This window comes from Vanacampus margaritifer, chromosome 8, assembly GCF_051991255.1.
Source record: "Vanacampus margaritifer isolate UIUO_Vmar chromosome 8, RoL_Vmar_1.0, whole genome shotgun sequence".
NCBI lineage: Eukaryota > Metazoa > Chordata > Actinopteri > Syngnathiformes > Syngnathidae > Vanacampus > Vanacampus margaritifer.
The window spans coordinates 17,946,224-17,974,069 of NC_135439.1; the positions used below are offsets into that span (position 1 = coordinate 17,946,224).

At 39.4% G+C, this 27,846-nt stretch overlaps 1 protein-coding gene across 8 annotated transcripts in view; it reads left to right on the forward strand.

Moving 5' to 3' along the window:
* Positions 1-22,765, forward strand: part of itpr1b (inositol 1,4,5-trisphosphate receptor, type 1b) — a 71,258-nt gene extending 48,493 nt beyond the window's left edge. For all 8 annotated transcript variants that reach the window (XM_077572552.1, XM_077572554.1, XM_077572556.1 and 5 more), the window contains 16 exons: positions 513-713; positions 2,577-2,687; positions 3,501-3,596; positions 3,683-3,817; positions 4,061-4,168; positions 5,087-5,318; positions 6,773-6,895; positions 9,399-9,574; positions 9,772-9,936; positions 10,030-10,219; positions 10,962-11,045; positions 12,205-12,353; positions 17,037-17,202; positions 18,428-18,588; positions 19,720-19,881; positions 21,512-22,765. In XM_077572552.1, the coding sequence (XP_077428678.1) occupies positions 513-713; positions 2,577-2,687; positions 3,501-3,596; positions 3,683-3,817; positions 4,061-4,168; positions 5,087-5,318; positions 6,773-6,895; positions 9,399-9,574; positions 9,772-9,936; positions 10,030-10,219; positions 10,962-11,045; positions 12,205-12,353; positions 17,037-17,202; positions 18,428-18,588; positions 19,720-19,881; positions 21,512-21,598 (2,346 nt within the window). In that variant the 3' untranslated portion in view covers positions 21,599-22,765. The remainder of the gene's footprint in view (positions 1-512; positions 714-2,576; positions 2,688-3,500; positions 3,597-3,682; positions 3,818-4,060; positions 4,169-5,086; positions 5,319-6,772; positions 6,896-9,398; positions 9,575-9,771; positions 9,937-10,029; positions 10,220-10,961; positions 11,046-12,204; positions 12,354-17,036; positions 17,203-18,427; positions 18,589-19,719; positions 19,882-21,511) is intronic.
* The last annotated feature ends 5,081 nt before the right edge of the window (positions 22,766-27,846 follow it).

The window sequence follows — 27,846 nt, forward strand, 5'->3', positions numbered from 1 at the left end:
TGAGCTGTGACATTGATTTATCTGTGGCATTTTCCAAAAAAAAAAATCTGTCTCTATGGCGACAGTGCGACAGTGACTGGATGTTGACAGTGTATATATATATATATATATATATGTGTATGTGTATATGTGTGTATATATATATACACATATATATATATATATATATATATATATATGTATGTATATATATATATATATATATGTATATATATTTATGTGTATATATGTATATGTATATATTTATGTGTATATATGTATATGTATATATTTATGTGTGTATATGTATATATGTGTATATATACAGTATATGTATATATATGTATAATTGTCCACGTTAGAAGGTTAGGTTTTTGCTGTAATTGTCTTACCATAATGTGTCCCTCCATTATTTGTAGCTTTAAGGTAGATCTTTAGTAATTTTGGATATACTGTACAGAAATACTTTGGTGACCTCTGATACAGTCAGATGTTACCGTTGTTTTATTTCATTTATCTCCATCCTTCTCCAGAACTTTCTACGCAATCAGAATAACAAGAACAACTACAACCTGGTTTGCGAGACACTTCAGTTCCTGGACTGTATTTGCGGCAGCACCACTGGAGGTCTGGGGCTGCTTGGACTGTACATCAATGAAAAGAATGTGGGACTCATCAACCAGACTGTGGAAAGCCTCACTGAATACTGCCAAGGTCCCTGTCACGAGAACCAGGTGATTGACACGTGCACGCACACTCGCGGCACAAGCTTATGCGAGGAGAGTCTCTGGATTGTGAGACGTCAAACAAATTACGTAACCTTTTTTTTCAAGTAGGTGTTCAAATGTATTTCTGTTTTTTTTTTTATTATTATTATTCTAAAGAACTGTATAGTTACTCGGATGTAAAATCATTACTATGTTGGTCAGGCACTGCTTTAAAAACTTTGTGAAACTGGACATGTATGCACCGAACACCTGTGATCTCACATCAGTGAGTGTGCGCTGCGTTCAAATTTCAAATTTCTGTAAATTGGCCTGTAATTTGTTACAGATACCAGCATTTTAATGCAGTATCGGGGCCCCTCCCGATACTGGTATCGGCACATTAGTACTAACCCCCCACCCCGACCCCTAAACAATGCAAACACAGCTAAGTAACAAAAAGTTGATTATCTAGAAATAGTTTATTATTAAGTGGAAATATGTTTTTCTGTATTCATAATGGTTCTTTCACCAAGCAAAAATATTTTATTTTTTATTCAATCAAATTTTCCGTAGGATATTTGAATACCAAAATATTTGATAGCTGCAGCCCTAGAGGGGCAGTCACTGCAACCCAAAGAGCTATGCATACATTCATACATACATACATAGATGGATAATGAAAGAGATGACCACACACGTGACACTTGTGGAGCGCTGGCTATCGGGAATTTCATGAATTTCCCAAATTTCCAGCATTTTCCGACCAGTGGCCATTCATCTCAGTTGATGAATATTAATCGCCGCATGTCGCCGGCTGCTGTGCGCACTCCCTTCCCAGGGCGATGAATCCTGAATAGTAATGGCTGGATGTCGGCGAACAACTCCCTCCTCGAACCATCAATTTGAGCCAGGAAAAACCCTGATTTTGGTAAACACAATATAGTTTTGTTTGGGCTATTTTACATACCCTTTCATGGCCTGTACCCAGCTTTCATGCTCTTACTTTTCTGTGCCTCTGATTTTTCTACAAAAGTTAATGCCAGCCTCCTGTTACTTCTTTGACATGGCTAGCACGGCATCGTAAATGATGGTGCCAACCTCTGTTCCTGCTGTAGCGGGGTAATTTTCTGGCAAATGTAAAACTGGAGTGAATCCAGCAGCTATCTGTTTCGGGTGTTTTAAAGTGAATGGAAATCAAGAAAAATGTAGGCTATTTGTTAATTAAAACGGAAGGGAAATCGTTCACAGGCTGTGTATTTTTTTTCTGCAACAAATATCAAGATCAAGGCAAAAATTTTCATCAGCAGTGACATGTATTTGCTAAACAAGACAGCAAATTTGACCTGCTGTCAAGAAATGTGACCCTCCTCCTCAGCACATGACTGTGTCTGCAGGCTGTGTGATATCCTAATTGACATGCATATCAGTCATGAAAGGAGCTGCCCTTGGATCCTGCTTAAGATGTAATATTTATCTTATAATGTTTATAATTTTATACAGCAAATCGACAGTCATGCCATTGTTGTTTCTAAATAGATGTGCTCTGTTAATTACATGAACTTTTGATTGCACTTTGCAGTAGATAAAAGCCTTTTCTGTTTTAGCCTTAGCCGTTTTCTACAGGTAGCCTGTTGATGATTATCATTTAATTTTCTCTCAACGATTCTCACTTTTAACAGTCTGACAGTAATTGACTTCTGCAAGCTTGACCCATTTCCCACCCCCTCCCCAACTTAATGACTTTATTATATATAGTAAAGGGGAAAAATAGGTTATAAGAGACTCAACGAAATGAAGCTTAAATGTGTGAAAACCCTTGAATAATTGGTTGTTTCAGTTGTAAGCTGGTAAATGTCAATGTTTACTGTGTTATCTTTGTTTGTCTTATAGAACTGCATTGCCACTCATGAATGCAATGGAATTGACATTATCATAGCACTTATCCTCAATGACATCAATCCACTTGGCAAGAAGAGGATGGACTTGGTGTTGGAACTAAAAGTGAGTGATTATTAATTTAATTCTATCATTTTACATCCCTTCCAGCCAACATCGCTTTAGGTTGTATAATGTAGGATCTATAGCGAGAGCATAAGTGCTTCACGACTCATGTACACTACACGTTAGCATTAGTAGCTACATTTGTTATGCAAGCTAAAACAAATGTCACAATTTGACAGTGTGCTGGCTGCCGCAGGGCTTCCAGTCCCGACCAATCCGTTTTGGTCAGTATGGTATACTCAAAGAATCACCTTGTGTATCTTCTAATTTCCAATGTATGGCAATTTTAGCACAGAGAGCTATTAAACCATATCCTTTACAACATGGCGTCAAAATACGTCTCTTCTTCATGTGTTCTTTGTTTCTTATTGACGTGCTAAACTGTGGGTACAGATTAGTAAACTCTGGGAACAGGTTAGTAAACTGTGGGAAAAAAAATACTTAACTGTTGGTACAGATTAGCAAAATAAAATAAAAATGAAAAATAAAAATTCATACCCTGGCACCAGAGGGGCTCCATACTTTTCACTTGTATGGCACTGCAAGCAAAATCTTTTGGCAGTTGTCTCACACTTTTTAATTAGCATGCCAACATCTACAATAGTGGATTAAAACACTCTGCACAATTTGATTTTAAATTGAATCTTCAAGATTGTTAAATTTTGGTGGAAGTCTCGGGTCTCCCCTCGACTAATTATTCCTCGGTTTACTTTTTATGCATATTTGGTGTTTAGTGCTGAAAATACATGTGAACTAAACTGCATTCAGTTTTATGTGTAATGTCAATTATTTTTCTGTGTAATGTTCCCACAGAATAATGCCTCCAAGCTTCTTCTTGCCATTATGGAGAGTCGCCATGACAGTGAGAATGCCGAAAGGATACTGTACAACATGAGGCCTAAAGAGCTGGTATGTGGTAACCATGCAAATACTCACAGTATTTAGATACTGTACTGCAGGAGATGTGGATTTTTTCTGACACGATTTCTGTGTAGGTTGAAGTGATAAAAAAGGCATACATGCAGGGTGAGATAGAGGTAGAAGAGCCTCAGGAGGGAGAAGACGGAGAAGAGGAGCATTCTGCATCGCCACGAAATGTTGGCCACAATATCTATATCTTGGCACATCAAGTAAGAGCGCATTCACATGAGGGCACACTCGCACACATAACATTTACATTTCCTTGTACACCCTCAGGAATTGGACAATTTAGAACCCGAGAGGTTATTCAAACAAAAGGACTATCTTTGCTTTGAAATGAAAATGTCAGTATATGTAGGGCACTGCAGTCACTTGTGTAAAGTACACCTGTTAAATGAAGGAATTTGGCTGAATCCTGATATCCATAAATGTTAATACTGTTTGTTACTAAGTTGGCCCGACATAACAAGGAACTGCAAGCCATGTTGAAACCAGGGGGGACGTACGGAGAGGGTGATGAGGCGCTGGAGTTCTACGCAAAGCACACAGCTCAGATTGAGGTTAGTTGCCATTGTGTCAAAGTCATCTAAATTTCATCTGCTGCTTTCAGTTTTCATTTGACTGATCATTCTATTAAAATTAACAGTGTTTTTTATTTTCCATGTTTTGTTGGAAATTACATATGTGACAGGTAAAGAGATATGAATTGGCGTGGGTTTTTCTTGTCTTACACACTTTCCAAAATGAAAAGCAAATGGCATGACATGTCAACATATGATAGCTGTGCGTGTGTGTGTTTGTGTGAGATTAGATACCATTTTTTTCAGGTTAAATTGTTGTAATGATGGAAACAACTTTGACTCCAAATTAGATTAATATTTGTACACATTACATGCACACAACCACCGACTTGGAGACATCTGCCCAGTCTGATTAGTTTTGGTATCACAAATTGTGCCTTTTAACCTCATTTTTGACAGACACTGTCAGAGAGGTAATCAATTGAGCAATACACCTATTTTAGGTCAGCGGTGGGCAAACTCGGTCCTCAAGGGCCGGAGTCCTGCAGGTTTTGGATGTTTCCCTACTCCAAGGAAGAGGGAAGAGGGAAACCTCCTAAACCTGCAGGATTCCGGCCCTCGAGGACCGAGTTTGCCTACCCCTGTTGTAGGTTTTAGTTTGCAGTATTATAGAACTTGTAATATTTTGACCCTTAATTAACTATAATACTAGAAACACTTTTCAGTATGTTCATTAATTGTTTTAACTGTCTTTGTTTTTTTATATTTTTACTTTATGTACAGCACTTTGTATGCAGTTATGGTTGTTTTTAAAGTGCTCTGTAAATAAAGTTGAGTTGGGGTTTTATATCATTGCAAAAGGATAAGCCTAAAGATGCCCCTTAAATACTCTTGAAAGGCTATTCACAGTATTGAATGCTGAGGCTGAATGGTGGCTGCTGTTGTATTTCTGTCTAGATTGTCCGTTTGGATCGAACCATGGAGCAAATAGTTTTTCCTGTGCCCAACATCTGCGAGTTCCTTACTCAAGAGTCCAAGCTGCGCATTTACTACACCACAGAGCGTGACGAGCAAGGCAGCAAAATAAATGACTTTTTCTTGCGCTCCGAGGACCTTTTTAATGAGATGAACTGGCAGAAGAAGCTGCGAGGTACTCAAGAGGCGACTGGTAACACAAACACCGTTCCCTGTACGTCTTCCTCTTAAACAACTTTATTCCTTGTAGTTTCTGTTTTATATCCTTTCCTCTTATATCTCTCCAGGCCTGGGTAAAGACAGATATAGTTATATTGAGTCATATGTTATTGAAGACTCTTAAGTTCCATAACATATTGATTTGTGATTTGTCCAGGGTATAACTCACGTCTGTCACCCTAAATCAGCTAGGATCAGCTAGAATTGAGACTGTTATTGTACTACATCAGGGGTTCTCAATTAGAGATGTAAAAGGTCCGGAACTTTCTTTTTTAGGAAGTCATATGCCTCAGTGCATGTGGTGGCAAATTTTTTTGCTTTTTTTGTTGTTTTTTTTACGTGGTTTGGGGCTGGGTGTACTGTACAGTAATAATCAGTTACTAGAAGCCACAAATAAATGTATTATCAGTATCACACTGATTCTTTCTTGCATAGTATTACCCAATAAAGTAAAATTAATCAACTTTAAATAAAGGTGAATCAAGTGTCTAGGGAATTTAAACAATATAAGATTTTATTAACAGGTCCAATAAATGAATATGCCTGGTGTGTATGATAGTCACAGGCAAAAGCAATACAATACACCATGGTAATGAAGCGTTCCATTGAGGAAGTAGCAGAAAGGCTCGGATGTTCGGAATTGTCAATTTGATTGCTTTTGCCTGTGACCAGCATAACTTTTCATCACATTTTGAAGTCAAAATAATCCCCACAAATCAAATTACAACGATCCAAAGTCCAATGCTTTTCAATTCACGGACCAGAGAGAGCTTCCTTTCACCATCATTAGTTGCATGTGGTGGTCATCACGTTATCTATTATTGATTTGGCGTGTAGCGTTAAACTAGCTAATTACTTCACAACAAAATTATTACAGGTAGGGCATAGAGGGCAAACAATACAATGTCACTGGATTCATAACAGAATTACCTGGCTGGTGGAGCAGGGGAGGCGATGCTTCCGTGTGTATCACACTGTGACCGTGACCGTGCAGTCGCTACACTGCTGTACTGCGTTCACGTGACAAAGGAAGAGAGAGACAGCTAGGTCGTGCAGCTTTTCTAAAAGATCGTGTCAACATTGACCTCAGTGAACTATTGTAAAAAAAAATAAAAATAAAAATAAAAAAAATTCCAAAGGGCATTTTTTTGAGAGAGGGGCAAGGGCTTCAGCACCACCTGGAGCCTATCTGTGCACGTGTATGAAGCCATTGTAAATTTTATGTTCATGTAGTTTCAACACATTGTTTTCAGTTGTCTTTTATATTTTATTAGGTACTGCAATGGCAGGATGTGCAAATTATGATTAATTTAATCACATTGCTGCTTGTTATGAACTACTTTTGAGTTTATGTTTTGTTGTTGGAATGATTATATTAAATCCAGTCTGAATTTTAACACAAAGAATACATATGAACGTCTTGATCAGTTTGAATGATTGGTCTTTCAGCCCAGCCCATCCTCTACTGGTGCTCCAGGAACATGTCTTTCTGGAGCAGCATCTCTTTCAACCTGGCTGTTCTCATGAACCTGCTTGTGGCCTTCTTCTACCCGCTGGAGGGTTTCGGTGGAGGTTAGCAAGCTAAGACTACATTCTCCTTTCTTTTCCTGTTGTGTCCTCTGAGAGTACTATAATTATTTTCCACATTTTTTATGTTTGCACTGACAAACACTGCTTAGGTAATAATAATAATCTATCATTCATCAATTATCGGACAGTATTAGCTTAACAGTAAGGACTTGAGCTGGGCCACGGTTCGATATAACCTGCAGACAATAGCTAGTAGCTCAAAAGGTGCAGCACTGTCTGTGCACAACTTTTGTTCTGACAACCCTCCTTGCGTGTCTGCATGTTTGTTATCTGGTTCCCTGTGTGGTGTGCAACAAATATACTGGATATCATAATACACAGTGTAAATTGACTTTCCTCTTGGGGTTTACAATTATGTAGTACAAAAAAATGTAAATTCTGTGTTCACTCAATGTCTCTTATTTGTTTTTTTTTTAATTAACTTTTTACTTGTAATTTTTTACTCAGTGATGAAAAAAAAGTTCATAGCAATGGCAGCTTCATTAAAAAAAAAAATAAAGAGTAAAATGCTCTCTTGACAGAATCAATAGAAAGCAAACTGGGCCTATATATTATATATTAGAGATGTAACAAACTTAAAGCCCCAGTGTGTATTTTTAGCACGATCTAGTGGTGAATTCATTCAATTTAAAAACCCACTATTGATTTCAATAATATGTAAAAACAAAAATATATGTTCCATCACATCAACGGACATTTTTTTCCTTTAAATAATCGTAAGTCTAGTAATCACTAACTATATTTCATGGATGGAGTCACACCTTAGAAGAGGCCGACACGCTTTCACCCTTCTGCGGATGCCTAAAGGACAACTTTACGAACATAATTAGCCCTGAAGGCGCTTGCATCGAGTGTCGGACCCAATGGATCGACCGCCGCTTACCTTCCACAGTTGGGGCCCTGCAGGTGGTCGTTGATTAAACTCTAAACCTTCTGCTTTGCTCTCACAAGCTTTTTCTCGCCTCTTTTTTTACTAGCGTGACTCACGGGGCTTTACTCCAGCTGCCAAGTCGCCGTTGCTTGCCCATATGCTCGTTTGCTCACGCTAAATAAGAATTGGTGGTAGGCTTCTCTGCGCCACCATAGTGTGCGTGCTTCTAACTTCATGCACTTCTATAGCAACATCTTCTTCTTTTCCTTTCGGTTTTCCCTTCAGGGGTCGCCACAGCAAATCATTTGCCTCCATCTAACCCTGTCCTCTGCAACCTCTGCTCTCCTACCAACTACCTACATGTCCTCTTTAACTACATTCATGAATCTCCTCTTTGGTCTTCCTCTAGACCACCTGCCTGGCATTTGGAAACTCAGCTTCCTTCTGCCAATATACTGACTATCTCTCCTCTGGACATGTCCAAACCATCTCAGTCTGGCCTCTCTGACTTTATCTCCAAAGCCTCTAACATGTGCTGTCCCTCTGATGTACCCCTTCCTGATTCCATCTATCCTGGTCACTCCCAAAGAGAACCTCAGCATCTTCATCTCTGCCACCTCCAGCTCTGCCTCCTGTCTTTTCCTCAGTGGCACTGTCTCCAGACCAAACATCGCTGGTCTCACCACAGTTTTATAAACCTTTCCTATCATTTTAGCTGAAACTCTCACACATCACACCTGACACTTTTCTCCACCCAGTCCAATCTGCCTGCACACGCTTCTTCACTTCTTTTCCACACTCTCCATTGCTCTGGACTTTTAACCCTAAATACTTAAACTCCTCCACCTCCTTGGTCTCTTCTCCCCGTAACCTCACTCTTCCACTTGGGTCCTTCCCTTTCACACACAGATACTCCGTCTTGCTACGGCTAACCTTCATTCCCCGCCTTTGCAGGGCAAACATCCACGCCTCTAGCTTCTCCTCCACCTGATCCATGCTCTCACTACAGATCACGATGCCATCAGCAAATATCATAGTCCATGGAGATTCCTGTCTAACCTCGTCTGTCATCCTGTCCATTAGCCTAGCGAACAAGAAGCGGCTCAGAGCTTATCCCTGATGGAATTCCACTTCCACTTTGAACTCCTTTGTCACACCTACAGCACACCTCACCACTGTCTACAGTCCTCATACATGTCCTGCACCACTTGAACATACTTCTCTGCCATTCCAGACTTCCTCATACAAAACTACAGATCCTACAAAGACACAATGCAGCTCCTTCTGACCTTCTTTGTACTTTTCTATCAACATCCTCAAAGCAAAAATTGTTACACACTGGGGCTTTAACTTTGTGCACACTTTTTCTTCTAAGAGCAAATAATCCCTGCTGCTGATTATCTCTGATGGGATGGACATGCTGGAATGCGCAGAAGGGGCACCTTTTGATTAATTAGGAAAAACTCCTCTCACTGCTTCTTTGTTTCTTTTAGTATGGAATAGAAATGATTACAACATGACAAGATGGAAAAATAAAAGCACACATGTTAATTTAACATTTTGTTCACCTTATTAATGACTAAACTGTGAAGGCTGACTTTTCCTCATCTTCAGGAACTCTTGAACCTCCTCTCTCTGCCTTGCTGTGGCTAGCCATGTTGGTTTCTCTTGCCATTGTCATCGTTTTGCCTCAACCGCACGGTATCCGGGCGCTCATTGTCTCCACTATCTTGCGGCTCATCTTCTCTGTTGGCCTGGAGCCCACACTACTTCTACTGGGTGGCTTTAATGTAAGCATGAACCTGAGTTTTCCAATCAAATTATAAATGTTTGTACCAAAAGCTTAAACCATGTCACATCCAGCCAGATTCAAATTGACTTGGTATGTTAACTGTGAGTGTACTTTAGTTTTAGTGCTCTTAACATTGACATGTCCAGCATGTTCATATCATGATCTATCTAATGTCACTCCATGTTGTGTTGTCAGTTATGTAATAAAGTCATCTTCCTGATGAGCTTTGTTGGCAACCGTGGAACATTCACACGAGGCTACAGAGCCATGATCATGGATGTGGAGTTCCTGTACCACCTACTCTACCTGATTATCTGCACCCTGGGGGTCTTTGTCCATGTCTTCTTTTATAGCTTGCTAGTGAGTGAACACACACACACACACACACAAACATGCTGCACAATGTACATGAATTTAACCTCTTTCATTATAAAATATATTTTCCCTTTTCAGCTCTTCGATCTTATTTACCGAGAAGAGACTTTACTGAATGTTATCAAAAGTGTGACTCGCAATGGCCGCTCCATTGTGCTAACAGCAGTACTGGCTCTTATACTCGTCTACCTCTTCTCTATTGTGGGCTACATCTTCTTCAAAGACGATTTCATTTTAGCTGTCGACAGGATACCCAACAAATCCCTGGGTATGTCTCAGCACAGGATTCTCAGATCTTTTAATACTGAGTAACCTCCATTGTTTAATGTCTACATTACTGTTATTGTTGTAAAATGGACTGCTTTTAATAAAGGACTTTAACTACACCATATGGTGCCCAAAACGCTTTACAATTGAAGCCTCACATTCACCCATTCACACCCACACTCATACACCAGTGGTCGGCTGCTGCCATGCATGGCACCGCCAGGTCCACTGGGAGCAAACATGGTTTACCAGGGGTGAGGATCAAACCGACAACCTCACCGATGGGAGACGATCACTCTACCACTTAGCCATGCCGCTCAACTCATTGTCACTCTAGCTGTGTTGTACAGTACTGACCAGCCAGAGCAGTTATGTCTACCACATTCCGACATAATACGTTGTTGTTGTTTCTGTTCAGTTGTCACGAGTACCTTTCTGTGGTAGAAGGTCAACAACAACAAAAAGAAAACACTTATTTTGAAGTTAATTCTATTATTTTTTAAGTTTTGCAGGATTTGCTAAGGTCATGCATCATGGTCTGAAGTCTGGATTTTTATGTGACATTTACCAAAAATGTTGAACTGCAATTTGTGGCAAAGAGGCATTTAACTTAAGCAGTTCCATTTGGCATATTTATAAAAAAAAACAAAACAGCCCCTGATATGCACTTGTAAAAATCTGGTACTCGACACAGAAAATTTAAAAAACTGTACTCAGTGCATGCTTTGCTTGATTCCTTCCAGAACTTGGAGCCACTATGATGGGAAAATTTTTCTCGGGTGGAGTGTGCCAGAAAGAAAACGGAGAAAACTGTTCGGCAGGAGCTCGTAAGTAGGGGGGAAAAAACACATCTACTGCACAGCACATTTGTTGGGTGTGAACAAGGTCTTCTTAAGACTGATTTGTGCATTGTAATTGTTGGCAGTTTGTGCGTTCACAAAATCTTTTCCCCTAAACTTCACTTTTTCACCCATTAGTACATATGAAGTTGTAAATATGGATATTTAATATAGTGTGTACTGTGAATATGGTGCATTTTTACGACAAGGAAATGGGTGTGTGCAATAGAGTTCCTTGCCATAACACTTACAAAAGGCCGAGATCTGTCGGGCAATCCGAACACATTGATGTCATGGCAACGACTTAGGGGGGCTAAGCAAGGCCATTCTGTAATGGAACCGGCACCATGGAAAAAGGGCCTATACAGTCCTCAGAACTCAGGGGTGATGAAATGTCATAACATACATGACACTTTTAAGAGGTGTGAGGATGATTGCCCTCACATTGTTTCTGTTGAAGGGTCACCTGCTATAGCTATTACATAGTTAACGCAAAACGGGACCAATCAATGTGTCAATCAAAGGGTTAGATAAATAAACAAGGCTTAAATATAATTAAATAATTTAAGATTTGTTTGTGGAGATCAATAATTTCGGAAAACTTAGACATGCAGTGTATTCAGCTGGGATTCTTGTCACGTTTTTTTTTATGTACTGGGTTAACCACTACCCCAAGCTTATCTTTTGCTTCGTTAAGCATTATAACCAACTTTGTAAAATCCAGCAAGATGCTTCTTTCACTCCAACTTGAATTTTTGGTCAAGCTTTCAATTCATGTCATTTTCAATAATGAACTAAATTTTTGGGTATATTTGTCAATGCTTTTGTTTTTTTACACGTGAGGAATTTGTGTTACTCTGAGCAAAAAGATACCAAATAAAATTTATTACATTTTAGTAATCTTTCTCAGTTTCGTCAGAGGGAATGGCTGACATCTTCAAAAGTGGATGTGGTCGAGGTATTAAGCTACTCATAGGAAGTGTCCGCTTGAGATTTTTCACAATGGCATTTATTCAGTCGCTTGATACCCATTTTTCAACAGGCTCATGGACTATTTAAGCGAATGTCCACTGTCAAAAGAGGTTGTTTTTAAATTGTGTATATTTTTTGTTGTTGGTGGTGTGCGTGCGTGCGTGTGTCTCTGCAGCTTCTCTTGCCATCCAGCCATCTGCAGTGGTGATAGAGGACAAAGACAGAACGTGCGATTCCTTACTCATGTGCATTGTCACAGTATTGAGCCACGGTCTAAGGAGTGGAGGAGGTGTTGGTGATGTACTGCGGAAGCCATCCAAAGAGGTACAAAAGTGAAAGGAAACACACCCAAATGGTGTATAGTGCTACTGTACTAAAATGATATTGTCCAATGAATTCAATTGTCATTTTTTGATGATCTGACTCTTGGTAGATTGCATCATTAAAGTTAGAGCATCTCAATTCCTAGATGCTTGTGCAGAAAATTTACAATCTAAAGAGGATGTACTACAGTAATTTCTGGCCTATGAGGCGCACCTGACTATAAGCTGCGCTAGCTAAATTTGGGGAATACTCGAGTTTGCTACACATATAAGCTGCAGGTGTTTTAATGTTACCGCACCGGGTTCCCGCTACTTTCTTTTTCAAATTGTCTCGCTCTCGTTCTCTCTCCTACTGTATTTGGTCTCACTTGGTTTGTTTTGCTCTGCCTGACGCTCTTGCGCTTCCTTTATAGTGCGATCTTGTGATCTGATGGATAAGCCGCACTTTTGTATTAGCCGCAGAGTCGAAAGCAAAAAAAGTAGCGGCTTATAGTCCAGAAATTACTGTAGCCGTTCCAGAAATTACTGTAGCTATTCTGGAAAATTCTCATTTCACGTACAAGTGTATATTCTTTAAAATTAAGGTATCATCTATTTTTATTCATTCAGAATTCATTTCTACTGGTTACAGCTACAACACAATTCCTAATTACTGTACTTCAAACAAGTCATTGTCATTATTGATTTGTCTTTACTGTTGTCAGCTTTCGCAACGCTTAAAATGGTTTCATTTCCACTGAGCATGACTCAATGTTAGATTGGCCAGACATCCGGATTTAGCCCGGACAGTCCTACTTTTCAGTGATTTGTCCTGCTTCTTGCGCAACCCTAAACCAGACACTGGTTTGTCCGCCTTTTAAAGAAAATGAGCTGTGGTTGATTTTATGTGACCCAACATCAGCCCCACCCTTATTTGTCACAAGTGATCTGTATTGGTCAAGAGTGGCTTCAGTTAAAAATCTCATATATCATTGGTTCAATAAATGTAAACAAATCTCCACGTGTAGCTATCTGACTATACAGACGCTCCCCACCTTACGAACGAGTTACGTTCCGGACGATCGTTCGTAAGGTGAATTTGTTCGTAAGTTGCTTCAGTGCTATATTTTGTATTATAATTTATGTTTAAAGCCTATATAAGTATATTGAAGGTTTATATAAGTATGTTTAAGGCTTGTACAAGTAACCTGCATTGGTTTGTACTGAAAAAAACTTTTAATAAAATGGAGAGAATACGTACAGTACTGTACTGTACTACGTATGTTAGAGAGAGAGAGCGAGAGACACACACAGTATGTACATGTACGTAATAAGATAAATAAAATGAAGTTTAACTTACTTTTGGAAGATGTACTCGATGCTTAAGGAGATGATGGAGGAGGAGTAAGAGGAGGATTTTATATCATGAGAGATTCTTCGTCGTCGCTGGAATCGGCTTCAAAAGTTATTTCCTCCTTTATGGGGACCGGCGTTTCTTCCTCCTCCTCCTCGACACGTTGCTGAGCCTCCAATGAGCTCTCACAGCGCCAAGCGTCGGTATTAGCGGCGGAAAGAAGCACTACGCGCAATACAAAATCTAACTTACAGCATCTCTTTCCAAACATTTTTCGACATACTGTACGCGCAGAAATGTTCGTATGTACCGTTGTTCGTAACTCGAATGTTCGTAAGTAGGGGAGCGTCTGCATGTCATTTCCTCGCCACCTTCTTTGACAGCAGCAAAAAGGCAGCGCTAGTAAAAATGCCAAAACGCCGGACATCTTTTAATATTGAACGGACGAAAGAGCACAATTTCCTGGCTAAAAGCAGTCGAGACTGTTTTCACGGTTTCTGCACGCTTTGCCGGTGTGATGTCGACGTGAGCAGGGCAAAGCAGTCAGAACTGCACGCGGACAGAGAAGCTTAAAGCAAGAAGCGAGCAGCAGGTGCGTCATAAGTCAGCAATTCTGTTCTATTCATTCAGCGGCGGCGTCCTGCCATTCCTGAGTCGTAGCCGCCGCTCCTTCAAATTTCCAATTAAAGCAGTTAGGGGCTGGAGAGGAGAGCAGCCACGCAGTGTTACACCGGACAGATGGTGAAAAAGACGACCAGACAGCAGGGCTCGACACTGCGACCAATTTGCCACAAATGTGCCACCTTTACGATGTTTGCTGGTTTAAAAAATACAAATAAATCATCCATTAGCTGGACGCAAGTGCACATTTTAATTAGCAGTGCAACGGATCTTTGAGCCATAACTTGTTCGGATCAAGTGCGAGGACGAGTCAAGATGGACACCATGTGCGCTGCCTGCTTAAGGCCAACCAAAATAAATGGCTACCAACTAATACGCGGATGTCAATGCAGTAGGGTTGGTAGGCTTTTATTTTGAAATAGACCCTTGAAGTGCACAGTTGCGTGTCTTCTAACTTGACTCGTTACGGTACACCGTATTTCGTTGCCGTTTGTTTTTTGCCCGTGTGGTGGAGCCTATCTTGACGACCAAGATCAACACAACCCCATCCCGAAATCATGTTAAATCGCTAATTAAGGACACCAAGGACCCGCTATTTAATTACGCCATCATTGAATGATACGGATGGCACAAGTCTCTGGCGTAAGCAGTTAGCCGCTAATGGGAATGTAAACACTGACGTTTCTTGCGAGATACTTGCCACCAAGTCCATCAATGTGTAAACATTGTGGGCTTTCTATCAATCTATAAAAGCTGACATATATCAAGAGTGATGGGGGTAAAATCAATTTTCTATTTTTCCTAATTGCAATCAATGGTAAATCTAGTCACTAATGTTCACAATACCTAATCTAAGAGCAAGGCTTCCGTTGCCTATTTTAGTGGTTGCTATGCAAATGAATGAAAAATAAGGAATAAACCTTACTTTCTTATATCTAATTCTTATAACATTTGCCAACAAAATCTGAAGTGACTTTACATTAGTCCTCTTTCAACAGCAGGCAAACACAGAACAAAAATAATATTCAGAGTCATGGTACCAATCATCTGAGCTTCAATGTCAATTGTATGGTTTTCCCAAGGGCAAGATGGTTGGAAGGCCTCACTATAAGAACTGGACCCTCTGTTGGACAAAATAATTTTCACATTAAAAAAAAGCATTTTTTCCCCTCAATGTTTTCTTTTAAAGTTATATAAAACAATTGACTTGATTTTTGTTCTTTTGTGACTTTACTCAGGGTTAAAAGAAAAAGTAAGCAAATCTGTTGAGTCAAAAATATACTTACAACGATGCTCATTTTTGGTTGCATGTCTCTTGGCCATGTTCACTTCAATTAAGCACTTTTGGTAGCCATCCACAAGATTCTGATAAGCCTCTGGTTGAATTTTTGACCACTCCTCTTGACAGAATTGGTGCCGTTCAGTTAAATTTGTCGTCTTGCTGACAGGGACTTTCTGTAGCATTGTCCACGTGTTCTCAATGGGATTTAATAAGTCAGGACTTTGGGAAGGACATTCTAAAACCTTAATTCTAGCTTCATTTAGCCATTCTATTACCACTTTTGATGTGTGTTTGGGTCATTGTGCTGTTGGAACAACCAACAGTGCCCAAAATCCAAACTTTGAGGGGATGATTTTTGAAAGAAAAAAGGGGGAGTTAATCCTCCTCCTTCATTATCCCATTTAAGGCCTCATCTTTTCTCCTCCAAACTTATTGCTGGGAATTGTGGCCAAACGGCTCAATTTTTGTTTTGTCTGACACAACTCCAGAAGGTCTTATCTTTGTCCATATGATCAGTAGCAACCTTCAGTCGAGCCTTAAGGTGCTACTTTTGATGCAAGAGCCTCCTCCTTGCACGGCAGCCTCCCAGTCCATGGTAATGGAAAAACACACTTGACTGTGAACACTGACAGCTGTATTCCAGCAGCTTCTAATTCTTGGCAGATCTGCTTTTTGGTTGACTTTTCACCATCCTGATCAATTTTCTCTCAGCAGCAGGCGATAGCTTGCGTTTTCTTCCTGATCATGTCAGTGATAAGCAGTGCCATGCACTTTATACTTGCTAACAATTGCTCGCACTGTTGGTCTTGGGACCTGCAGCTGCTTTGAAATGGCTCCAAACAACTTTCCCCACTTGTTCAAGTCAATGATTTGTGTTTTCAGATCCATTTTGACACTGTTGAGCTCCTTTGACTGTCCATTGTAGCGTTTGTGGGCATTGGTATCCAATGAGCCCTATTTCAAAGGCTTCAGGGAAGTTGCAGTCATTCAAAATCACACACAACAAGTTAAGAGGAGATACTATGAAGCTGATTTCATTGACAAACTTTCTAAGTCACCAAAATTGCCAATTCATGTTGCTGTATGTATATTTTTGACCCAAGAGATTTGCTCACTTTTTCTGTTAAACCCAAATAGAGCCATAAAAGAGCAAAAATTCATGAATCTTGTTTGTGACAAGTATCCATTCCAATTACTCCATCAGAGAAAAATCTGAGTTGTAGAAATAACTGGAAGCTCCGGAGAGCCATGACATTATGTTCTTTACAGGCGTATGTAAACTTTTGATCACGACTGTACAACTGAATGCAAAATGTATGTACAGGCAAGCAGAAATCAATTAGATCTGGACAAGTAGTGAGAACTCTGAGGTCAAACATAATTGGGCAGACTGTATATTCATCCAAGTGTGAGTGCAGCTAAAATGGTTTCTCCTATTGTGTTTTCAGGAGCCTCTCTTTGCAGCCAGGGTGATCTATGATCTGCTGTTCTTCTTCATGGTTATCATCATCGTTCTTAACCTCATCTTTGGCGTTATCATTGATACGTTTGCTGATCTGAGGAGTGAGAAGCAAAAGAAAGAGGAAATCCTGAAAACAACATGTTTTATTTGTGGTGAGTAAACTTTTTGGTAATGTCACTGTTGTGCCATAATGTCTCCACCTAAGGGTGACTGTCGTCATTGTGTTCCATGGAACCTACAGTATGTTCAATGCCTTGGTAATTATTTTGAACCCTACTCCTGACTGACACCTCTCTGATGCAGTAAAAGCTTCTGGTGGAACATGGCTTGTGCTGCAAGATGTAACTTTAACAATGTCAGGGAAAGTATGCTAATTCTTTATTTTGGGTTAATAAAATATACTTTAAATCACGTGTGTGCTGTGTTTGACATGAGTTTGAATGCCAGTAGTTAATTGTAAATAAAGCCCCATCCCCTGTTTATTATTTTCACTTTTATTTATTTTCTTCTCAAATTTTTTAGGTTTCTTTTGCCCCCAGTTGAACTGTACAAGTTATAGATCACATTTAAATTGTTTGATTTTATCTGATCTCTTTCTCTCTATTTTATGTATTAGAAAACCTGGCATTTGAACAGGTGTTTATAGACTTTTAATATCCACTCTATGTGGCCAACAAAGTATGTGCCAACCACTTGTGACTTTTAAAGTGCTGTTTCCGCTCCTTCCAAATTTACTGTTGCATTCTTAGAAGTGGAAGTAGCTTTAGCTATGTAGTAGAACTGTTGTTGTTGTTGCTGTGCCAAAACTGAGTGCAGAGGTTATGCAGCATCACACCAATTTAGAAATGGGCTGCGTTTCTGGGTAATGTAAACAATGAAACACCCACCTCCGCTTCCCAGAATGACTGGTTAGTCATGTCAGGTGCTATTGGGTAGGAGGTCGAGTGGTTTCCTTATTTTAATTTTTTTTCCAAACTATTGGTCTAGACCTGTTAATGAATGCATTAGCAGGTCTCCCATCACTAAAGTCTGAATTGTTGGCTTTGTAATGCAAGCTGTTGTTTGACAAGTCTATAACTTCATTTTTTCATCATGTAAGGAGTGAGATACATTTACCGTCATTTAGTGCAATGTACAGTGCTCAAATATTTTTAGCAAATATCTTCGACACTTTGTCTGACCAGCCCTTGGGACCATATTTTCACCTGCTTTCTTTCTTTTTCTCTTTCTTTTTTCACTTCTTTTTTTTTTTTGCTACGGCCGTGAGCACACTTATGTCATGTTGCCACAAGTTAGCATAATGAAAATAGTAGTAAAAGTGGTTTTAAGAGAGCTAGTTGTGAATCTATGTGTGTCATTTGTATCTGATTTTTTCAGGTTTGGAGAGAGATAAATTTGACAATAAGACGGTTACCTTCGAAGAGCACATCAAAGTTGAACATAACATGTGGCATTACCTATTCTTCATCGTCCTGGTGAAGGTCAAGGATTCAACTGAGTACACTGGCCCTGAGAGCTATGTGGCTGAAATGATCAGGGTAAGGTTATTGGAATGCACTTCCTAAGCTCCAAGCCTAGTCTGTTCTTTTAAAATTCTACCTTTGCCTCTCAACATTTTAGCAACAAGTTCAAATTGAGTCATCTCATATCATCACTCCATCCAGGATTTCACAGGCATTTTTTATGATTGTTGGGGGCTAAAATGCCTGATTTGGCAGCCAATTTGTATAAAAGTTGCGATAAAAGTAGTAATTTGGCGGGCAAAAAATAAATGACGAAAAAAAATAACAACATGACAACGCTAAAAGTTAATACCCTCAAATAGACCTGATATAGAAGTGGTTTCAGTCCAGGCCGGGCAAAATCTAGTGGCCCGCTCCCTGCACCGGAGGCAACCTGCTCGTCCGCAGAAGCCACATAGACCCTCCAGCCGCGTCCTGCTTCTCCCGGTGGTCAAAGCACTGCCTGGGATTCAAATCTATGACAAATTACGTTATTGTTTGGGGGGTTTTGTGCCAAAGTGAGCCTTTTGCATATATTTAAAGCAATACAAGACTCATAGCTCATTTTCCAGTATTGAATTAGGCATTGTGTATAAAGAATACAAGTTTTTTTTTTATTAAAAAAATTTGCACCAAGGCCTCTCAGCATGATGTTACGCCAGTGATTCTTACAGCTGCATATGCACATTCTAAACTTTTTGTTGTTAAGTTTGATCAACTTCACTGCTTCTTTTACCTTTTTTTCAACCACATCATGCCTTCATCAGTAAGTGCATCCTTTTCTGCAAATTAATCAAGCGTATATAGCTGGTGCATCAATCATCGAAAATCAGGTTTGATAGTTCCACATTCTTACGTTGAATCTTAGTATTTTTATTTCACAAGTACACTTTACGTCTATATTCCATATTTCAATTAGGTTGCAGGCTTCTCTTTATTTGTTGCATTTTGATGCCTTTTTTTAATATAATGAAATCTAGTTTAGTTACCGCATGGAACTTGTATGAATAAATTCTCTTCTGCGTCAAATCCAGCCTGTTCTGTGTGTGTTTGAGTGAATTATCAGTCCTTTATTTTAACAACTGATTACTGAGAAAATCATGCAACATTAATCCAATACATGTTGCCGTTACGATGGACATAACCTGTCTGATTTTTGTATGCTAGGAACACAACCTGGACTGGTTTCCCCGGATGAGGGCCATGTCATTGGTCAGCAGCGATGCAGACGGGGAGCAGAATGAAATTCGAAGCCTTCAGGAAAAGTTAGAGTCTACCATGAAACTCGTGTCCAACCTCTCTGGCCAGCTGACTGAGCTCAAGGAACAGGTTGGTTGCACTTCCTTTACGATGGTGACGACGTGTCCAATGTCATGATGTGGAGAAGGTGAACATGTTTTTGTCTTGAGGTTTCAATTCAGAATTATTAAAGGATCATTAAAAACACTCATGAGTCACAGGTTTTTTGTTTGTTTTTCAACCCAGTATTGCTTACTTGTTACTGTTATATTCTACATGATGTAGTAATCTCTGGAATTGTAATTCAAACAGTATTTCTGAAGCCATTCAGCTGTTCAACGCGTATAAGACGACTTTACAGTTGAAATGAGAACTGCATTTGAGGAAATGAATGACAATGAGACTTTTAGACCCAGACAGAAGGAAATGATGGTGTTGCTGAACACGTGTGATGTAAGGCTCACTTTTAATCAAAAGAAAATAGTTCAAATTAAGTCAGCAAATCGTATTTCCACTTTATTTCACTTGTGATGTACTATTGTGGCATAGTTTCTGTGACTTCAATTTTGTCTTTCAACTAACTTTACCCCTCAACATTTCAAAGTCTTTGTTGTGTTTTTATAAAAAGTGCATTGTACCGTTTAAAAAAGTAATGTTAAAGCTTTTTCTAATCATGTATGCTCCACCAATGCCCAGATGAGTATGAAGAGCCCTGACTGTTTTACTCTGACTGCACCAATAAGCTTTTATCTTCCCCTTATAGTAGAGTGAGCGGGTTAGGGTTTCTTTGGGGAGGGGAGAGGTGGAGTGGTGAAGGGTGATTGTGAAGGGTCATGTGCGTCCCCGCGGAGTAGCGGACATGTGGCGTTGTGCTAGTATTAGCCTGTGGTGTTAACCAGCGTATGACACTGCACGCATCAGCTGCAGAGATGCTGCAGTTACGTTTTGGGCCAAAGGTGGCAGTCGTGAGTAAAAAAGTGACAAACTGCACAAAGATCCTTGAAAGTGTGAAAAATATAATATTTAACAAATTGTGATTTAGGCGGCACAGTGAAGAGAGGTTAGCACATCTGCTTCAATGTGAGTTTGTTAGTCGTATTAGTTTTAGTTGTCGTTTTTTTTTATTCTTTGTGTTAGTTTTTTTTTTTTAATTAGTTTTAGTATTCTTTTTTTTGTAATTCTTGTTTGCTAGATAAAAAAAAATAAAAATACATCACGGTAAGTGTTGTCTAGTAAAAATTCAACAAATATATTATTTTAGAAACTACCATCCACAAATCAAACACAGATAATTCTGTGACAGTCCACATACTATTTTCCATGTATAAAGCAAAAAAGGAGAAAAAATTTTACGTTAACAAAAAAATGTTAAGCATTTTATTCAATTATCGTTAACTAAAATAACCTTGCCTCACAGTTACGAGGTTTGAGATTGGAATCTAGGCTGCGGCCTTCCGATGTGTAGTTTGCATGAATGCCAAAGGAACAAAGTTAGTGAAACTTGCGAAACTTGCCAACTGCCAAAATGTTCTTCCAAGACTGCAGCTTTTGTGTCAAGTTGCAAACAACCAACTACAAAGTTGACGAAAGCATGTGCTATGACTCAATTAGTGTTGCATATTGCGCATTTTCCGTCTCATGACGTGATAGTAGTGTACAGAAAGAATAAGTACACTTCTTTAAACATTTTCCCCCATGCATCCACGTTGTCCTCTTTTAGATGACCGAGCAGAGGAAGCAGAAGCAGCGGATTGGCCTGCTGGGACACCCACAGCACATGAACGTCAACCCCCAGCAGCCTGCGTAGGCTCGAGGGACGATGCCTGAAGCGCCTCGGATTCAGCCTTATGTCTGGACAGAGTCGTCCTCACGCCAACGTTGCACATAACCAGTGTGAGTACAGTAAATTGGAACTTAGGAGGACACTGTGTAATATAGTTGTAGTGATAATATGGTGTGTAGCTCTACTGTGTACAAATCTCACTCATGACATTGACACTCAGCCACCATTTTTTTTCCAGTCCAGAAAATTGTTTGTGCCAAATGTTTTCTATGTAATATTACACCAGGTTTATCCATGCATGTCATTTAAATAAATAGTCACACATGCAAACTGGAGATGATGAATTGTCTAGTTTGATTAGCCTCCATTTAAAAAAAATCATTTCTATTAAAGGCTGAACAAGCAGTATTATTTGTTTTTGTATTTTGTGCAATATATAGAATTAAATATGCAACTTCATGTGGCTGTGAATTCCATAAAACATTCAGTGTTGACCTGTATTTTGTATTTAAGACTTGCTGGATAAAATAGGGACTTTTAATTTTACTTTCACAATTGTTAAGATTATACAGTATTTAATAAGATGACCTTATTTTTTATTTGTGTATTATTTCTTTAAATTAAGTGTTCTGCACTCAATAAGAATGTTTGCATAAAAATGCCGTGTCGTATTTAATTTTCCTTTGTCTGTGTAAATCCAAATCTCGTTCTCAGTAATAACGACGTACTGTATTATTATTTCTCAGCAGTCAAGTGTGTTGTATAATTGATTCAGTGTAACCCTGTTATGTTTTACGGAACATTTGTGTCATTCTTACCTGAGCAAATATAATTCAGCATTTCTTCTCTGTTGCAGCAAACATGTTTGCTTTGTGAAATATTTGCGCTTGCACTTTACTTTTCATGCCCAGCTCACCCATGACCCTTGTAAGGATAAGCACTATAGAAAATGGATTTGATGTTTTTTATGGTGTGTCAGGTATGTCTTCATACGATTGTTTCATTATTATTATTATGTTTTTTTTCTGTATATATGTGTCAAGTTTATTGCTTGCCTTTGCTTTTGTATAGACAAATTTATTAGTTGACAGCAATTGCTAATTAATAGTATTGTTAGAAATAATAAAAAATCAAGACCATGCTATTTTGTATATTTCAGTAGAAATATTTATTAAAATTAATGTAATGATCCTTTACTTTCCATTCTGTTGTCTTATTTTTATCAAAAAAATATTGCCTACCCCCATTCCTTACCCTAACCTCAACCATATCCCAATTCAAACCTAAACTCTAAAACTAAGTCTTGACCCTCAAAAAGAGGTCTCAACAAGGACACAAGGACAGGTGGGCCCCACAACTCTGTGAAATCCCAAAATATTGGCCCCACCATATGACAAAAAACAAGACCACACACATTTCTAGTAGGGACATCTCATTGTCGCAATGCATTTTCTAGACCCTTACCCTAACCTTAACAATCACAACTGACTGCCTTACCCTAACCCCAACCAAAACCCAATTCAAACCTAAGCTCTAAAACTAAGTTTTGACCCTCAAAAAGAGGTTTGGACCACCAAAATGTCCCCACAAGGACACCTGGTCCCCACAATGATAGCAAAAGCCCAGAAAATGGTCCCGATAATGTGATATACCCCCCCCCCCCCACACACACACACAGACACACACTTTTTTGTACAATTCTAGCACAAAAAAGTAGGGCAGGTTTGGGTTCAGGTTTTCCTAACCCCCTAAAAAGGCAAGTTGCGCAAAAGCAAGCTGGTAATGGAAACGCATGATTTTCGAAAAAACTAAAATACCGCAAAAAAGTTTTTACGCTCGCATGAGGTGGTTTTTGAGACGTGTCGAAATAGAAGTATTTCGCAAAAGTGTCATGGAAACACTTTTTGCGCATTCCCTGTAGTCATGTGACCCTCGCCCGGAAGTTCGGGGCCAGTCGCTTTCGTGTCAGAGCTGCCAAGTCTTTTTAAGCACAAAGCGATTCAGTTATGGACAGGGGTGGAAGTGGCTAGAATTCCTTGCTGGAACTCCCTGACATAAAGATTGCTGCCCAGCCAGAATGTTTTTTTTTTTTTTTTTTAATGATGTGCAAAATAGCAGATAACAAAAACACAGACGTGCACACTTCGATGTGACTCATCACATACAGAGAACGGAGCTGGTGGACAGAACTCGGTGGGATAAATAAATAATAGATATTGTTGGAAACGGATTACGCTACACAAGCACACTGGAACAATTCAGAAGCACTTTTTGCTATGTTCACACCAAAGTAGGGGGAAGCGTTCCGCTGTCATGCCAAAAGCATTTACCCCTGTACAAAAATTGCATCCCCTGCTGTGGGATATTATAACTTTTACCACAGAAAAGTGGAGATTCTTCGAAAGGGTTCCTTGTAAACAGATATTTAAACTTCAAACATCTGCAACAAAACAGAAAAAATGGTAACATTGAGTCGTCTGAGCTTTTTCTTTGTATAACTGAGATTTCCTACTGCGTGTGGTCAGTGAATGCAGCGCAAGTGCTTGCTTTTCTTTAGCTTCCCCGCGATAAATACTTTTTTCTTGTTTCAAAACAAAGCCCACGTGTGTTTTTATGTATTTATTGAAAAACATGCGTTGTACCCGCAGGAGGGAATACATTTTTTCCGGGGGTATTAAGTGGGCTGCCCGTGTTGTTGCACGCAGGTGACAACAGACAGGACGCTGTATGTGACAGTCCATCACCGAAGACGATGTGGCGCATAATTCAGCCTATCAGGCCGCGAGGCGAAATGCGAAGAAAGTTCACATTTTTCAACTTTGGCGAATATGCAAATTGTCGCCGCACCGCACCGTGTCTCCAAACACGTCCTACGCGCCGCCCCACGCACGCGCCCATCCGCGTGATATGCAAAACTGAATTTGGTTAACTTGTACTTTATTAAAGTATTTAACAATTTAAACAGTGAGTTCGGTTCTAGTTGTACTCACGTTACTTTTGATCAATCCTCATCCACAAATCCCTCAAAGTCCTCATTTTAGCTGGACTAGTTCTCCATCAAACACGCCAGATTCCCTCTCGTCATTGAAGTATTGTCAGAGTCTCATTAGCGTGCAGCTCCTCAAAAATGATGCCGGTTTTTGCGAAAGCTCGATTAGTGCAAGCAGACACGTTTAGCCCAAGCGTGCATGCACACTCCATTCACAAATTGTGGCGTAACTCGCTCTAGTCTAGCAGTTCCATGAAGCGAAAGCAATGAGCACCATGATGTCTTACTGTATCTTATATACAGGAAACCCTTTAAGGAACTCAAATTTAAGTGCAATATGAGGCAGAAACATTCTTAATTTTTATACATGGTCAATGTGTAAAATAACAAAGTATTAATGGCTTAAAGTTGTGTTCCTAAAATCTAAACGACTGTTTAACATTTTGAGTTGAATGTTGTTGTTTAATGGGCAAAAGTGTTTTATAAAATAAATGAGTAAGTTCTATTTTATTTTTATTTTTTGTAATTATGAAAAGACCTCAAAGTGCAATGTAAGGCACATTCCCTTCCTTTAAACATGGAGAGTGAATTACAAAGTAGTTCTAGTGAATGATGCCATGCGGGCTATCCGAACACACTGCACATATAATGAAAACATCATCCTCAGGTAAGTTTTAAAGTTTTTCCATCTACCCAAAAGGAAGCATTTATTATTTCTGATGGGGAAAAAAAACATTGCAGAGAACAAGTTCTCAGTGACATTTTTTCCATAGTCAAATTGACCTTGTTACTAGGACACGCCCTTATACAAATGACAATCCCATAGACTGATGGTGTCCAAACTGCGGCCTGGGGGCCATTTGTGGCAGTTTGGCCCTCAGCATATATAGTATTAAAAATATATATTTTTGACACGACCTGCAACCCTAATGGCTGCGGGTGTTGAAAAAGTAGGTCGGTATGTTGGCGTGGGGTGTGACACCTGCATTCCCATCCCGCAATTAATACAATTGATACAAAAACGATGACAGAGTTAACAAAGACCATCAAATCAAATTAATGACACATTTCTATTAGCTTTTTCTGTTTTTATACATCCACAGTACTTACAGAAATAGCAACTTAATGGGCATGGACATGTATGCTTTAGTTCCCGGTTGTAAAATGACCACAAGAGGGCGGCAGATACCTTACAATAAGGCTGGTTTTGGCCCCCGGAATCTGCTCTCTGTTGCTACCTAATAAAAACACAAAGATAGAGAAGAAGCAGCCCAAAAATTGCCTTGGGGAAAAAATAAATGAAGGTGTGCCAGTGAGTACATGCCAGGCCAAAAGTTTGGACACGCCTCATTCAATGTGACAATTGCTTTATTCTCATTACATTACATTGTAGATTCTCGCTGAAGGCATCAAAACAGATAGATTTTAGATTCTAGTTTCTTCAAAATAACCACCCTTGCCACACAGCTCTGATTACTGCTTTGCACACTCTTGGCATTCTCACCAATAGTGTTGGAAAACCATTTCAGGTGACGACTCTTGAAGCTCATCGAGGAAATGCCAAGAGTGTGCAAAAAAAATCATATTTTGAAGAAACTAGAATATAAAACAGGTTTTCAATTATTTCACTTTTTTTTAAAGTGCATGTCTCCACATGTCTCTATTCATAGCTTTGATGCCTTCAGTGAGAATCTACAATGTAAATAGTCATGAAAATGCATTGCATGAGAAGGTGTGTCTAAACTTTTGACCTGTGCTGTCCATACATATGTATATACTACACTCTGTTCACCAAGGTACAGATTTTTGTGATGTACCCAGTAGGGTTCACAATCGAACCCCTAGGTGCAAATAATTACTTCTTATGGTTAGAAAAGGTACAGAAATGGTCCAAACGGGCAAAGGGACCATTTCTGTACCTTTCTGTTTGCATGTATGGGTACAAACAAGTGGTAGGCCTATGTGAAGGCCTTTCAAAAGAGCTCACTGTTGTGCGAAATGCAATGTAGGGAAATAAACAGAAAGAGTAATAATCTAAACCAGGGATGGGAAATTTACTGCAACTGACAACAGTTCTTGTGAAGAAGAAAAAAAATCTGTTGTTTGAGGTCTTTTGTATTTTTCGGCCACTCTTTGGTTCCCAGAATGCATTGCAGCATGCAATACTGAACTTTTTTCCTCACAGTCGTTTATCATTATCGTTTAAGTGTGTTTATGTTACCCATAGTTTGTTGTGTGTGTCTTAACTCATTCACTGCCAATGACGGCCATAGACGTCAAAGATCGATGGGCTGGCAGTGAATCAGTTAATTTACTGTCACATTAAATTTTAGTTGCACATTTGTTAAAATGAAACCGTGACTGTCACTTGTGAGCGAAATATTAACATCTTTGACATAAAAGTGATAAATCTCTTACTGTCGTAAGACAAAATGTTTTTTAATCTAGTACTACACTTGTGTATTGATTGTGCAGGAGGAGCAGGAGAACAGAGAGGCCTTTATGTCCTCCTCTTCCTCCTCTCACTCTTACACTTCACCTTATCTGGTTGCTGTCTTCAAGGTTCTCCATTGTTCACCAAACAAAAGAGGAGGAGTCTCAAGGCACTTATATGTTGCAGTCCTGATAGCTAATTGCTCAAGAGACGTGAATGTGTTGAGTTTTGAACGGCTGCGTGTTGTAGGTTGATACCACTGAGATGTCACATGAGAAGTATGTTGTATGTAGTGTTTTGACAAGCTACAGTTTTTCTCCATAAGTTTTGCACATTTCTTGAAACTGAGATGACATTTTCAAAATACCATGGACAAATCCCTAAACTACCTTACAATTGGTCTCAAATGAATGACATTTCTCATTGCTTCCATCAAATTGCCAATGTCTCAGAACATGTCTGAATTGCCTCAGTGGATCTGTGCTAATGGTTGTGTACATTTAGCCTACAGTTAGCACAATGTCCCACCATTTAGCACATTTTCCAAATGAATAGATCTTGCTGATGGAGCTGGATTAGTTGGTTTTCAGTCTAATGGCTGTCCTCTCTAAAACATGACAGCAGGATTTCAGTGTGTAAGTCATAATATGCAAAATCATCAGTGTAGAGGACGGTTGAGACATTCACGCCGTTTTTATTTTTGTCCTCACTGCATTGCTGTGACGTGGATGAAAACCTTTGGCCAAACAGAGAGCAGCGTATGGATGGTCAAGAGGAGGAAGGTGACATTAGTGACTGTACAGTAAATTTGACTGTATTTTGAGTGGAACCAAATAGACTCCATTTTAG